Raw genomic sequence first — 15,310 nt, forward strand, 5'->3', positions numbered from 1 at the left:
GAGCTCTGTTATTGCCAAGATAAATATTGGACAATATTGAAACAGATTGTTTAGTCTAAGTACTCCGACAAAGCCTTACTATTGATGTATTCTACGTAATTAGTATCATAGGAATAACTGTATTTGCAGCTTTCAGTGCACATATATGCACCTGATAGTTTGCTATATATTCAAGGTTCCCACAAAACTGGGAAAGCAGGAAATAGCAGGGTCCATTTTCACTAACATCTTGAGTCTGAATTTGAGACTCAGTCTCAGACATGCATTTTTTATCAAATGTATGAGAAATCAATTCAAATCATTATTCTGATTTTAAAAGACATAAATTACTGTTAAACCTGCCATCTGTCACACATATAAATTCAGCCAGTTTCACCAAAGATGCTTCAAAAGAAGCACTTAATTAAACAATGAAATGAAGATTTACCCATACGAGTCTGGAGACTGAAGCTCAAACACAGGATGCTAGCGAATGTGGGCCCTGGATTTAAACAAGTACCTGTTCCTGGTTAGACAAAGACCGTGATTTTCACACATGTCACAAATCAATGAAAAAAGAATAGGACAGGATTTTTCTCTTTTTCGATCCATTTCGCTGAAAATGTAAAAAGCATTTAATATGTAAGATTAGTAACTCATACTTGCAGTTGCTGGTGACAAACTGCATTTTAATTTAATAATCTGTTTTTGTTAATGGTTTTCAAAGACATTTTAAAAACAACCAAAAAAAACCTTAAAAAATAAAGCTCAAAGACCTTGAAATTTTCTGAAGGAAAATTGTGGGAACCTTGTTTATAATGAAGGGCTGTTTTTGTGTGTTAAGACCCATATTATAGTAATGGTTTAAGAAAGGTATGTGTAGATAGTGTTTATTATTCATATCTATGCTTATATAAAATGCTTCCACCTGTAGCTACAGAAGGATGTACCATCTTATCAATGGACATAGTGATTGAATCATTATCAGGGGTTCTAGAGATCAGTATTAATCCTGAAATCAGATGGAGAGCTTTTAACTTCAGACTATTGTACAATTTGGGGTGGGGGGGGGGGTGCACACACATTTGTATAAAAACAGTACCTGAAATAAATATTAGATACAAAGGAAACAATTTCAAAAGGGTTCTAAGCCCTGCTTTGGGCAGTAATCCGTCATATTCTAGCAGACCCTCGGCTAAATTTCAGGATTGACAATTGTAACCTGTTGGAACCCCTGCATTATTTTTCATATCTTTCTTGAAAGTTTCCTTCCTTGTCACAGAATGATCCTTTTGATTGAAAAGATGGTTTCAAAGTTTTCACTATTACCATTGCTAATTTATTACCACTTTCTTTTCCTTCCCCCCAAAAAGAACAAATTATTTCTGGCATGGTCGGTTAGAATGGGATCCGACCACGTCTTCCGGCAGATACGTGCGGGAAAATTGCCGTCCCCTCTATGTAAGTATGGAAGCCGCAGTTGACCCCCTTGGAATGCGTGCAGGATGGAGTTACTACCCTTGTTCAACTCTCCTCTCTTCAGAGTTTTATACAAAAGCTTTGGAAATCGACACTTCATTTAATGGTTATGATAATTATTATAATGCTATTTGAAACTAAGTAGCCATACAATATCTGGTTTTTCATAAAGTATATTGAATGTTGATTAATTTTTAAAGAGACTGCTGCCATTATCTCTATTTGTTTTTAAAAAAGAGACGATAACTTATTTAACAAAGCACTTAGCAAATTTTGTGTCAATTTCCAAAGTTTATTTGATTTATTTCCAGTGTCAATGCGGAATGTAGCCTGCTGACATGTTTATTGTGCGTGTTTTATGTTGTACCGTCTATCTACCTGTAGGAACACACACGCGTGTTCTGGTATCGTCTGTGTTTTGTGCATTATGGATATCATTATTGTAATTTTAGATTGTCATCAAAAGTGAGCTAACTTAAGGTCATGTACAAATCAGTTAGCTCACTTTTGAAAGTGATTTGCCTCCTAAAACCCATCACAAATGATTTGTTAAAATTTACATCATGCTGTTACCCAACTATAAGTTTGTCTTCAATGTTTTCAATTTTAATAAATGCTGGTAGACTTTCAAAAAAATTCCTGGTCTGTTATTATTCATGAAAGATTTTTTGGAAGGCAAACACCGCTTTAATGTATTCATTGTTAAGTTTCATTCACAAGGTAATATTGACCAAAAAAGGAAGGTCCAAATATTTAACAAAAAAGGAAAATTCAGTGAATGAAGCTTTTCAATTTATATCTTGATATAGATGTCACTGTTATAAGTGTAATTATTTTTATTTATTATAGGAATGAAAGAGCCTGTTTTTAAGCTAAGCTAAAAAAAAAAAACACAGTTCGAAAAAATTATTAATGGTGATAGCAAATTATAAATGGTCTATAAATGATTGCCTCACCATTTGGATAAAACATTTAGAACTTAGAATAAAACTTCTTGCAAGAGTATTTCCAAAAATGGAGATTTGATGGCAATATGTGAAAGGTCTCGCAATTAACCTAAAAGCAGGCTCGGGGCCGTTTCATTATGGGTCTTAATCAAGCTTAGTCATGAATTGAAATGATCTTGGTGTCATAAATTCTACCTTTTTTTGGTACTTTTGCCAATATTAAAATGTAACACAAAGTTGAAAATAAAAACAAAAAATCGTTGTTGTTTTTTCCCGTTTTTTTTATATTTTAACAGATTTCAGTTTATTGTAGTTTACAACTAAGATTCTTAAATGAAACGTGCCCCAGGGGACCCCTAGTTTGTTACTGTAGTATGTATTCTATATCGTGCATGGTTATACCTACGTTTTGTGTAGTGCATTATTATATTCAGTTGAGCTGACCTCTGTGTCTGGCATGTTTTGATGTGTGTGTTTATTTTTTTTCCCGTGCCGTGTGCAGGAAGACACGATATTTCCATAGCAACGGGCGGGTACGGGATGCAGACAGGAACTACTATGTTAAAGACAACTGTAAACCGTTGATGGTAAGTATGGGCACACAATCATGACCCGGAATCTCTTCTTTTTACTTTAACCCATATTTATAGGGCCTATTTTCAGGGTGGGTCTTTATATACTATCGCAGGAGATGGTTTTGGTCGAGTTTTACTTATATACAGATATTCTTTACCCTTTAAAAATTAATGAGAATATTTAACCCTTAAATGGATTAACAATAAGACATTCTTATTCAAAATAAACACATACACATGTACAACAAACACAAATTTTAAGTGATAAACCTTTAACTCTTTCCTAAATAATGCATTTATGGAAAATATTAATTACTGATAACAAAGATTGTAACCGTGTATGTAATAGCTGAATAAGCAAAAATATTAAATGATTGGTGAGTGCTAAAAGAATTACTGTGATCTACTATAGTCTCTTAAGGCAGAAATGTCGTGTTTTCTGCACCTTTCTTTCAAATTAAACTGAATATCCTTCATAAAACCTTTGATTTCGACATTTATTTATCCTTTTCGGTATATTAAAACAATTGTATTTATTGTGGTAAATCTTATTTGGGAGTAAGAGTGCATCTTGAACATTTATTTGAAACAATGATGGTCTCATTTTTTGGTATGCATGTGTTGTTATGTTGTGTGCTGTTTTAGTATTTTTCTGCATGTTATATAGAATGCTGGCTTTGTTCTTAGCTCTTAGCTTCTTTAGACAATACGATACCCTGTAGCATCTTGCTGTAAATATATTTTTGTACACAATTTTTGTTTACTTATTTATATATGATAATATTATATATTATTTTTCTTGTACGAGGAGTCATTGATAAAAGGGATGCTGATGTTTTTTCGTGGTAAATATTTTGATTAATTTGCTGATACTTAATTGGACAGTAATTTATGTGTTAAAATTGTGGGTTCTTTCTTAGCAGTTGTATATGGTATTACATGAATCTTTGTGAATGATCACAATTAGCTTTCGTTTCAATCAAGCTAGAAGAAATTAGTATAAACTATAAATTAATGATAACAATTATGTTATATTCAATAATCTACATTGAAATATAACTTGTGTTTAAGATGTTTTTAACAAAACATGGGACTCCTTTGAGGAAACTGACGACTAGAATCAGACTAGTAGGAATGTTATATTCGGCATGGTGTTGATGTGGAATGCTTTGTTTGAAATGTAATTGTGAATGAGCATGTGCAGCTTAGCTATACAGCTTTAAATATTACCTTGTTAACTGTTTTATATTGTGAACATAAGGTTAAGATATGATAGCTAACATTGATTGATTGTGTTCTAGTTTTTGATTGAAATGAGTTTTGAATCATGTATCAGTGGTTGAAATTAGATAAGCTTTTAAGTCTTACACTGGTGAACAGCTTTCCTGGCATGCTCAAACTCTGGATTTTATAAAGCAAGGCTTGTTAAACAATTCGATACAATTGTAAACTAGTGTAAGAATTCAAGCTTGTTTAATCCATTTCGATGACTGAAATATCAATCAAAGGTAATTTAACTGAAAATGGTTAGACTTTGTAAAGAACATGAAAATGAATCAGTAAAATATTGTTAACAAAGACCAGAATACACGCACACAAACTGTTATTTTCAGCATTATTTGAAAGACAAGGGCCCAGAACATTTACTCATCTTTGACCTTATTGAAAAAATGTTGGACTATGACCCAAGCACTCGGATTAATCTGAAAGAAGCAAAGCGGCACCAATTTTTCCAGTCACTTCACAACAAAGCCGAGGATGAGGCAGAAGAGAAAGCGAGAGCCGCTGCCGCTAAAGCTGCCGTGGAAATGGTCAATGGAGACCCTAAACTGCTTGAAAAAGGGGACAAACCCACAAACCCTATTGTGATTGACGAAAGTTCTTGTGACTCTGACAAAGGTGACTCCACTCGCTCTTCAGCCTCCTCAAAAGGACCTAATGGAGACTTGTAACCCAAAGTGATTAAATGAACACAAAGAAAAATTAGCAAAAAGGTGAATAGTTGTACTAGTAGTGTGTATCCCTGTTGTAAATATACCCTGAAGTTTACTAGAGCTTTGGTTCTGAGTGTCAATACCCACATGGCATTTTTGCTTTAGTTTGAACATTATTGTGAATGTTCACCATTAATTCAACCAGCACTAACCATCTATATCAAGTAATATATGTGGTATGGAACTTGCCCCCTATGTTGCATGCTAGTAATCAGATGCTTGGCTGCAGGGCTGAAAGCAGATTGATCAACAGTGTGTGTGTAACATTGTTCATTTCTGAAATACCTGCCTTGAAAAGTTGGCAAGCTTATACACTGACAGAAACGTGGGTTAGATCGCTATTTTGCAATTTGAGGAACGCAGTTTGGTTATGGCTGATAACTCATGTAAATGTTTTGCAATAGTTTTTGCTTATTTTTGAGGAAGAATAATAATGGCTGCTCCAAGCAATAATATGCTATTGCTAATTACTGGTAATAGATTTAACTACCTATAGAGGTATTTAAAGCAGTTGCAATTTGTATGTTTGTTAAATTGTCTGTTAAATTGTTCATAAATATGAATTCTGTAGTTACACGATGTCTATTTAATTTTGAAACACTTGCTTGTTTTGCACGCAACATAAGACATTATTCTTTTTATATGCATGTAACATTTTGGAAGAATGATAATAACAGAAGTTTAAAGAAGAAGGTATTTGTATGTGTTGTAAGGTACAAGTTCGTAATAATCGCATAATTGAAAGTACAGCTTAAAAAATATTGGACTTTCAAAATTATGTTTGTCATAGTAAAAAGAACGGTTTAGACCTGTATTTGATTGTTTTGGGTTTTTTTATTATGCCCCCACAAAGTGGCGGCATATAGGGTTGCCCTTGTCCATACGTACGTCTGTCTGTCTGTACGTACGTACGTCCCGAAGATTGTTTCCGATCTAATTCTTGAAAACCGTTTGTCCAATCCTCACCAAACTTTAAACACATGTTTGTGACCATAATATCTTGATCAAGTTCGATAGTCATGGAAATCGCTTTAGTCATTTAGGAGTTACGGCCCTTTTTTGCCAAAAATACTTCAAAAATATATGTTTCCAATCTAATTCTTGAATAGTATGTGTCCAATCCACACCAAACTTTACATACATGATTGTGACCATAATATCTTGATCAAGTTCGATAGCCATGGAAATTGCTTTTGTCATTTAGGAGTTACGGCCCTTTATTTGCAAAAAAAGATTTGAAAAATACGTCCCGAAGATTGTTTCCGATCTAATTCTTGAAAACTGTTTGTCCAATCCTCACCAAACTTTTAACACATGTTTGTGACCATAATACCTTGATCAAGTTCGATAGCCATGGAAATCGCTTTAATCATTTAGGAGTTAGGGCCCTTTATTTCCCAACAATACTTAAAAAATATCTTATCCGATCTAATTTTTGAAAAGGATTTGCCCTTGTGCAGATTATCCTGAATAATCATTATGGCTTATTTTCTGTGACAAAAAATCGAAGTGGGGGCATCCGTGTCCTATGGACACATTTCTAGTTATCATGTGTTTTGCCAGTCCGTTGTAGTTTATGCTGTACTCATTTATAGATACATTATATACATTAAAGGGACTAGACACCAGATGGTTTCAAAATCAGCCAATTCAGTATTTCCTCAAAGCAAGCCTGGAATTGTCAATATGAGCTAGTATGAGGCCAGTTATGCATCACTTCACATGATTAAAAGAATATTTTGTTGCTGACTCAGCTGAGTTGACCCTTTTAAAAATACTGCATAATGGTTTCCCAGATATAGTGTGAATAATTATCATGTGAAAGTCACGTGATTAGTACAGATACAATATATAACAACGCTATCTTTAAATTAACTGGGATTTACTTGGTAGACAGACCCAGTAAATTTTCGAATTGGAAAAGTACACAAAACCTTTGCAAGATAATGTGTCGTTAGCGATGTGATACGTCAGTAATTAAGATTTAATGCGTTGTACACAACGATATCAATTTTGACAATTTTATGTTTTTATGCAGTTGTAGCATCTGGTGTCTAGTCCCTAGATTATGCAATATTGAAGACTGAAACCTCAGAGTTAGAAATTATTGAAATTTCTATTTTATATTTATTTATTTATTATATTTTTATTAGTAAAGCAAAAGAAAATCATATCTTTCTTGGTGTTGGTGCAAATGTCTATTCCAGCCATCACACATGTGCAAAGCCTCTGTATAAAGCACATAAGAAACCCATTAATGCCTTAATGAAACTCCGGTAGTTCTTTTCTTCAAAAACTTTCTAAATAATTAAATGAGAATCCATGAATACATGAGCATAGCACTAAGTATTAGTTATTGTTCATTTTTTGCCTTCTAAGCAATTAAATCATCAGGCTGGGCACAGCCTGACACCAGATTAATTGTTTGAAAGACCAAATATAAATGTTAACTTTTTAAGTGTAAAGTGAGAAATATCTTAATACTATATAGCCCACATATGCAAGCTTCTAAATAGAAACTTAAGCAAACCAATTTATGACAAAATGGAACTTTGAGGGTTATATTTTGTCTGGGCCTTTCAAAATGATTACCTGTGAATCATTTATGTGATCTCATTGGCAGAGGCAATGTGGCAGAGGCATGACTGTAGACACTATATTTGTTTTCAGACATTTAATGCACTAGAGTTTCTGGTCTGTAAATTGTAATAACTGCATTTTCTTTTGAGCATATGTGCTTTCCTGTGTATGTAAATTAGCAACATCATATAGCTTTATGATATATAAAGCAATGCTGATAAGCCCCCATCCAGGGGCCACTCATTCATAAGCAGATTTGAACTATTGTTATGAGAATTTCCATTTTGTAGCAACTGTCTAGGAAAGATAGCAGTACAGTGTATGCAGGGTTGTTGGATCTATTGCATTAATTATGTAACCAGAGTGTTTCATTTATGAAGGCAAGTCCAATGAGTCCAAGTTAATGATACCACCTTTCTTTTTAGTACTTTCCCATTTTCACAAAACTTGTAAGGGATAGGTTTTAACAAATGTATTGTCTTAAAGAAAGTCTTTGTAATGAGACTGTATGATTTCGGAAATGTACAGGGGCCATGTTCACTAGCGTCTTTATTCTGTTTCTGAGACTGAAGACCCAAACTACATTTCTTCAAAAAAAATTAACAAACTTCATTTTAAGAGCAATTATGGTTTAAATTAGCCACATATGTTGCAATTACAATGTTTAACAATGATTTAAACATTTTATGTAAAATAGAACTACATTATATATAATTTATGGCATTTAAGAATTGGCTTTTCTGAGTTGAAAACACAGACTCAAGACTTCAGTGAATATGGGCCCAGTAGAAGTATGTCTTTGAAGCTCAGCATATTTGTAAACTTTTGCAGGCAGTCTTAAAACTTTTGTTAAAATTGATCTTGTTAAGCCTGGTAGAATTCATGAATTAAAGTGTTCATGTGTAGTCAGAGATGCCAATGTTCCTCTTTACAGCTGGTTTCTTCTATTTGGGCCACAAAACTTTTAAATTTAAATTGTTGCATTTTATCTGATCTATACAAATTTTTATTATTTTTTGTTTATATTGTGATGGGGATACTCCCTATTTTCCTCTTTTTTTTGTACAAATTTGCGTTGGCATCCCTGGATGTGTATGTTGTAGTTGGACACCTTCCAGCTGTTTTATTTCGATGGAAATAAAAAAAAATGACTATCAAGCTTAATCAGTATTCAAGAAGAATTCAAAATGTTTCTATGTTTTTTGTCTCCTATTTTTTTTCCAGCAGTAAATTTTCTGAAAGTTCAGCGGCCAGTTGTATAAAACTGATGTTGGGTGTGTTTGGGTTTCTTTGGAGAGCGGGGGGGATTATGTTAGTTAAATGACTATTCTTACATACCGACATTTGTTTTGGTCATGTGAACCCCATCAAAGATCGATCATGTGCAACAACGCAACAATTGAAAAAAAATGTAATTCATTAAATCTAATTTATCACAAATCCAAATTGCATAGTCAATTTACTGCAGGAAAGCAAAAAAAAACATAAAATAATTAAAACCCTATAAAAATAAGATGCAGGATATATGTTATTTCAATTTGGATTTCAAATTGCTGCGGCTCAGGTAAGTCAGCAAAAATAAAGCACTTTTTTTTAATCTTCAAAAACTCAATCTGGCAATCAAACATCAAATTTTATCATAACTGAAAAATAGTGGTAACGATAATGGTTTAAGTATGGATGGGAATATACAAGCCATGGGTAAGCTGTGTAGCCTCGGCAAGCCTTGTTGCCTTATTGCACTCCACAGCAGAAACACCTTAAAAAATTGGATGTCACACCTTTTATAGTTCTATACAGTTGACCACTGATGCTTATTGTATTTCTGTGCAAAAGCTTCTGTTTGAAACTTATATTTATTGTTTTTTTCTCACTTCAATTAAATTTTTCATATCACTTTCAGATAATGAACTACTATGACAGTTAAAAAAATATTCCAAGTAAGCCATTGGCTTCCCCCTCCACCTTCAATCTTGTATTTTGTGGAATTATGTTAATAAAAACTGTTCACACATCACAACAAAATTAACACAAACTGATATCTTTTATTTCAGCGCTACATGAAAGACCCCAACAGTACCGATCACCAGGAGCTGTTTGATCTGATTGATAAGCTACTAATGTACGAGCCCTCGGAGCGTCTTACGTTTAAGCAGGCGCTTAGGCACCCGTTTCTAGCTCCGTACTACGTCTCCGAGCGAGATCGCTCCAGTCTCCTTGATAATGGGGCACCTAGCAACGGTTACCGCTGACAACCGCTTCCATAGCTTAGTCGTTATGAGTCTCTGAGCACTGTTTTTATTTGTTGTGTACAATTTGTATTAGGAGAAACATTTTTTTGTTATAAGCATAGGTGCCATTATTTTTGATATACCTCTGCTTAACAAATTAACCATTCATTCAGTGTTTCATTTTTTATCTGAGTGAAAATGTACAAATTAATAACATTGATAGCGTACAAAATAAACTTGTTAATGATTTCACATAGTGCTGAAAATATCTTTTACAGGTAATTCACTGTCAAAAAGGCAGTATGTAGTATAAACAAATGCATACTTTCATTGAGTTGCACTTTTATGAAGGATTTTACTTGTGTACAAAGACTTTTATGACGTAGCAAACCGACTTGAGATACAGGGTCTTATTTCTGTGTGTTATTGTGTGCAGTATAATATCATTGTATTCAGCATTTCATTCTAATGGAACTACATGATCCTGTTTTTTCTGTATATGTATTTCAAGCAGTTATCGAAACTAGACTTTTGGATGAGCTAGCCCGATTTCTTATTTTGGGTAAGCTAGCCCGATTTCTTATTTTGGGTAAGCTAGCCCGATTTCTTATTTTGGATGAGCTAGCCCGATTTCTTATTTTGGATGAGCTAGCCCGATTTCTTATTTAACTATTTGGCTTAAACAATTGTAACAAGCTGTGCTTTATAAAATGCAGAATTCAAACAAGCCCTTAAAAATATTGACAGCCCAATGTTTGTGCGCATATGCTTATTTCGATCATTTTAATTTTGATTAATGATCATAGAGATCTATTGTTACTGCGCCAAATGAAATTGTCTGTAGCGATGCCTAATTGTTTTGTTCAAGGTTGTTTGTCTAAGGTTTAACAGTGAATTGATAGGTTATCCAACCATGTGTTATTATTTCTTAGCTTGTCTGTTATTCAAAGAAAAAAATTGATGGTATTGTCATAGCCTAAGGTCCTTGGGTCGGCGTCGACATGCAGACAGTTTACCCTTGGCTATAGTTCAAAAAGACGTTCAGATATTCAGGAACAACTTGTTTCAAATGTTGCCATTGACAATTCAAACATCAAAAGCAAGACCCATAACTCCGGCTTTAATGATTGTTGAGTTATGCCCCTTGTTTTTACTAAAATTATGTTTACAAATTAAACTGCTTTGATTGGTCGCTGAAGTAAGTTATTTACAGCTGGCGCTTGGTTTATTGTCAGAATTATTCAAAGTATGCTCATAAATGTTTTCCATACAAAAAGTATTCAACTGAAGTGATAATTCGAGTTGAATTATGTCTGAGCAAGTTAAACTAAAAACAGTTTACCTCTTTGAGTTATGGTGCTGATTTTAAACTAGTTGGAATTGTACATGTATATGTAAAACTGTTTCATTCTTACTTACATTTTCAAATTCTTTCAAAATGTCATTGTTATGACTTATCTTTCTTAAAAATCTTGTGAACACTATTTATGCACTTTTTATGTCTTTATATATAACTGTTGGGGGCTTGTATTAATCTAAATTGTTCTATGCACTGTTTTGACAGAGCTGACTTAAAAGTAAAACATGTGTACTGTTTTGATGGCATTGATGAAAGAAAATAATGAAAAAAACATAAATTTTTAAATAAGATTTCATCATTCAGATTTTGTGTTTTTATACCGTCCGGTTGTCATAAGTTTCTCATGTTTTATTTCTTGTCTTCTTAAGATTGTTATTGTCAAAACCCGTTGACTCGATATTTGGGAGGCTCAGTATTTTGGCAGGTCCCTGGGATATAGAGTCAACACGTTTCTACTGTATAAATATATAAACATGTTGATGTATGATTGGAACTTTGTGCATATGACGGAGTGAATGGGAAAGGGTTCCATCTTCTTCTCCATCGAGGCCAGTATGGGCACCTTTCTGCCTTCATAGAATTAAAGACTTAAGTCTGTCAATGTTTTCTTTAGTTTTGATTGAAACTTAAAATAACATTTTCACCTTCATCCTCAGTATATTTAAACCAATTCTCATCCATTTCCACAACTGTAATTTCGCTTTTAAGTGAACACACAATGGCAAATAAACCCCCCAATTTTAATCTGCTCAAGGTCTTTAAAAAAAGCTATTATCATGACCAAGGGACACATTAATTAGTGAGCGACTGTTGTTGTTTTTTACACAATATTGAACATTAATGTGGTACATAACCTTTTACTTATAATGAAATGCCCTAAAGAGAAGAGAAAATTCCTGGGAAAAACATATACCAAACCAGAACTGCAATTCATGTAAGGTTATTGTTGCTGTTTTATTTTGTTTTACACTACTGTTAATTTCATTGCCTATTGTCTATGTATGCCAAGGACTGTATTATATGTAAATAATTGTATAGAAAATAACTCACCTTTTTATTTAATATATATAAGTGCAATTGAATATTATTGATAAAACGTAAGAATGATGAAACCATGCTGATGTGATTTGTATGTGTTTTGTATGTGGTTGTGAAGATGAGTATCACTTTTTAAGACCCTTGATAACTTACAATAAACTTAAAAAAATATTTTCCAAACATGATAAATATTCTGGAGTAAATAACATTACCAAAGCAATATTTCATGTTTTGTGAGAAGAATATTCCTGTATATTCTTGTCAATTTGAAAAAAAAATAGTAAGCAGTTAATATGAATTTAAAAAAATAAAATTATAATGACTTGAATATCTATCATATAATGTTTGTTCAATTGTTTCCTTATTTAAGTATATTATTGTTGATTGAAACTTGTTTTGAATTAAAAGATCTTTCAGATTATGATTTGAATTATTGCTTCCCAAGCTTTAGAACGCAAATGTGTGCTATGAAAGATTGAATGTTTATCTGTAAATATTCTGTATTATACAGCTGTAGTTTTATTGTTTTTGTGTTCAGATAACGCTTGTTCCTCAATATAATGTGTGTGAAATTCCCTTGGATTTGAGAAAAAATGTTTTTAGAGAAAGTGTTTCGTTTATATGATAATTCTGTCAAGCCATTACTTGTGAAATAGCTTGATTTAAAGAGCGAACTTGTGTTATTCTAGTGTTATCACTAGTTTTTGTCTTAGAATAATTGAACTACTATTAATTGTCAAGTCAATGTATTTTTCCCCTGTTGGTAAAGCTTGTTCGTTTGATATGGTATAAAGATCACGTTTCAACCTTTCATCTAGTGAGTGTACTGTCATGTTATACGAAATTTGCAGATTTTGTTCATTTAAACTATGCTCTTGAGTAAAAAATATTATTGGAAAAGGTGTCTTTATTATTAAGTCCACAAAATTGAGAAAATCATTTTAGCTCTCTGCTAATTGAAGGTGATACTCATGTTTAAAATGAATACATGCACATGTATGACAAACATACATTTTGAGTGAAAGCCCTTTAAATACTTACTAAAAGATGTATTTATGGAAAATATTACAGATTTACCGTGTAATGTATTTATCATTTTATAAGGTAGAAATACTGAGTTTTCTGCACCTATCTTTCGAATTGAACACAGTATCCTTTATAAGAACCATTGTTTTTGATACTTATTCATATTTTTCGGTTAATTAAAAAAATGTTTTAATTGTGGTACCTCTTATTTGAGAGTAAGAGTGCATCTTTGAAGCAAAGAAGTCTGGAGTATATTGTATCATAGCCTTGTTCTGTCTTTGTCTTGGCCATTGGCTTGTTCAAGAAATTGCATATTGATTAGGACTTAGAAACTGTCCCAAGATACACAATGATAATGGCCATATCAGTGTACCAAGTTCCGTCACTCGGGCTGAGATGTTGAAATGTATGCCCCTTTGTCAGGTGTGAAAAATGGAGGAAAGTGGGAATGTATTTGCGGCTGTCGTGAAAAAATGTTGATATCAGTTTACTGCGAATGAAATTAAGCCATGATGGTGTCAAGTATTTTCGGAATATTTCATAATTCCCCAGCAGTGTGGTACACGATCCGGGACCCGAGTTCTAAACCAAATATACATGTAGCCACGGTGTGCAGAAACCTGATTATACTGTGTGAACTAGTTCGTTTCTATAAGAATTAAGAATATACTTTCAAAAAATACGGTCGCACGGTGAAAACCAAATATTTGCAGTCGTCATGTACTGAACATAACTAAACGTATATGGTTTGGGATACTTTCCTTATTTCCAAGCAAAGATGTGGTTTAAATGGGGTTTCGCGCCCATTGGCTCTATTAAGACTTGACTCGCTGTGACGCCATCAGGACTGAGAGGGTTTTTTAATGTTATAAGATACAATATATGGTAATGACTTCAATTCCCAGTCTAATTCAGATATTAAGAGTTGAATAATTAGAGGTAGATCAAAGAGGTCCGGGTGTGATACCCTTGCTTCTTGCGAATATACCTCTTGGTTCTTTGACTTGCACGGTGTGCATTAGTACACGGGATCCATATATCCGCTGGTCTAGACAATAATTTTTTAGAGATTAATTGAATTCCAATATCATTTGAAAGGTTGATGCTTCAAAACGTGTTTTTTACATCTCAGAAGGTGAAGATGTGCCGATTCATGAAAATAATGGAAACAAAATAAACGGCCATACATGGAGTTTTCCTTAATCATACATGCCATATTTCTGGAGTTCATTCTTGGGGATTTTGACATTTTTGGACTGAATTCCGAAGGGTTTTGACATTAGACCATGGGATTTTGATCAATCAACATATCGCAACCGCCCGAGAGTCTTTATATTTTTGTACATCCAACAGTATTTTATTTACGCTTCTGTATAATCAGCATTATGAGACACATACAATGTGAATGGCTAATCTTCATTCAATGTCAATTAAAAACTTTTGCTTCCTACTTGCAGAGGAAAAGAGAGAATGGAATAAATATTATAAATATTCTTCATGTCTTCCATTTTCTAAATAGACATATTTGTTTGCCTTTGATCATAATTAGATTATAAGTATCTTCCATGGCCGAGAGTGTAAGATAGGTTCATTCCGACCCGAGGCTGCGTAGGGTGTTCGAATTACGGACACTACGGACCATGGTCATTACGGACCAGATTTAGGGACACTACGGACCAGATTTAGGGACACTACGGACCAGATTTAGGGACATTACGGACCATCTTCGGAAACTTACGGACCATGATTTAAACATATTTTTTTGTTAAATTATTCACTCATTAGTTTTTAATTTGTTAATAAATACTTGAATATGAGTGCTCAGTATGACGTTATATCTTCCATATAACTGTGAAAATTCCGTGAAGTTCGAAAAGTGCAATAAAAAATCTTGTGAAATGCCAAAAGGTGTTTTATAAGAGACCTCTAGATGTATTTATAACAATCATGTGAAAAATAATGAACGAAATTTGATTGGTTGGTAAAATCAGTAAAAAGCAACAGAAGAAATATTTTCCAAAACAGTTTATTTCCCAAAATAAATCGAGCAGAAATATTTTCAAAAACAGTTTATTTCCCAAAATAAAACGAGCACATATTA

The 15,310-nt window shown here is 33.3% G+C and overlaps 1 protein-coding gene across 5 annotated transcripts in view; it reads left to right on the top strand.

Annotated features, from left to right (window-relative positions):
• LOC128206502 (dual specificity protein kinase CLK2-like) overlaps window positions 1–13,083 on the top strand; it is a 43,466-nt gene extending 30,383 nt beyond the window's left edge. For 2 of the 5 annotated variants that reach the window (XM_052909013.1, XM_052909018.1), the window contains 3 exons: window positions 1,353–1,440; window positions 4,594–4,974; window positions 9,609–9,745. In XM_052909013.1, the coding sequence (XP_052764973.1) occupies window positions 1,353–1,440; window positions 4,594–4,932 (427 nt within the window). In that variant the 3' untranslated portion in view covers window positions 4,933–4,974; window positions 9,609–9,745. Of the gene's footprint in view, window positions 1–1,352; window positions 1,441–2,907; window positions 2,993–4,593; window positions 4,975–9,608 lie in introns of all 5 variants that reach the window. The other 3 variants (XM_052909015.1, XM_052909016.1, XM_052909017.1) reach the window with 3 other exon arrangements.
• Window positions 13,084–15,310: the final 2,227 nt, after the last annotated feature.

Source organism: Mya arenaria, chromosome 10, assembly GCF_026914265.1.
Source record: "Mya arenaria isolate MELC-2E11 chromosome 10, ASM2691426v1".
Lineage (NCBI taxonomy): Eukaryota > Metazoa > Mollusca > Bivalvia > Myida > Myidae > Mya > Mya arenaria.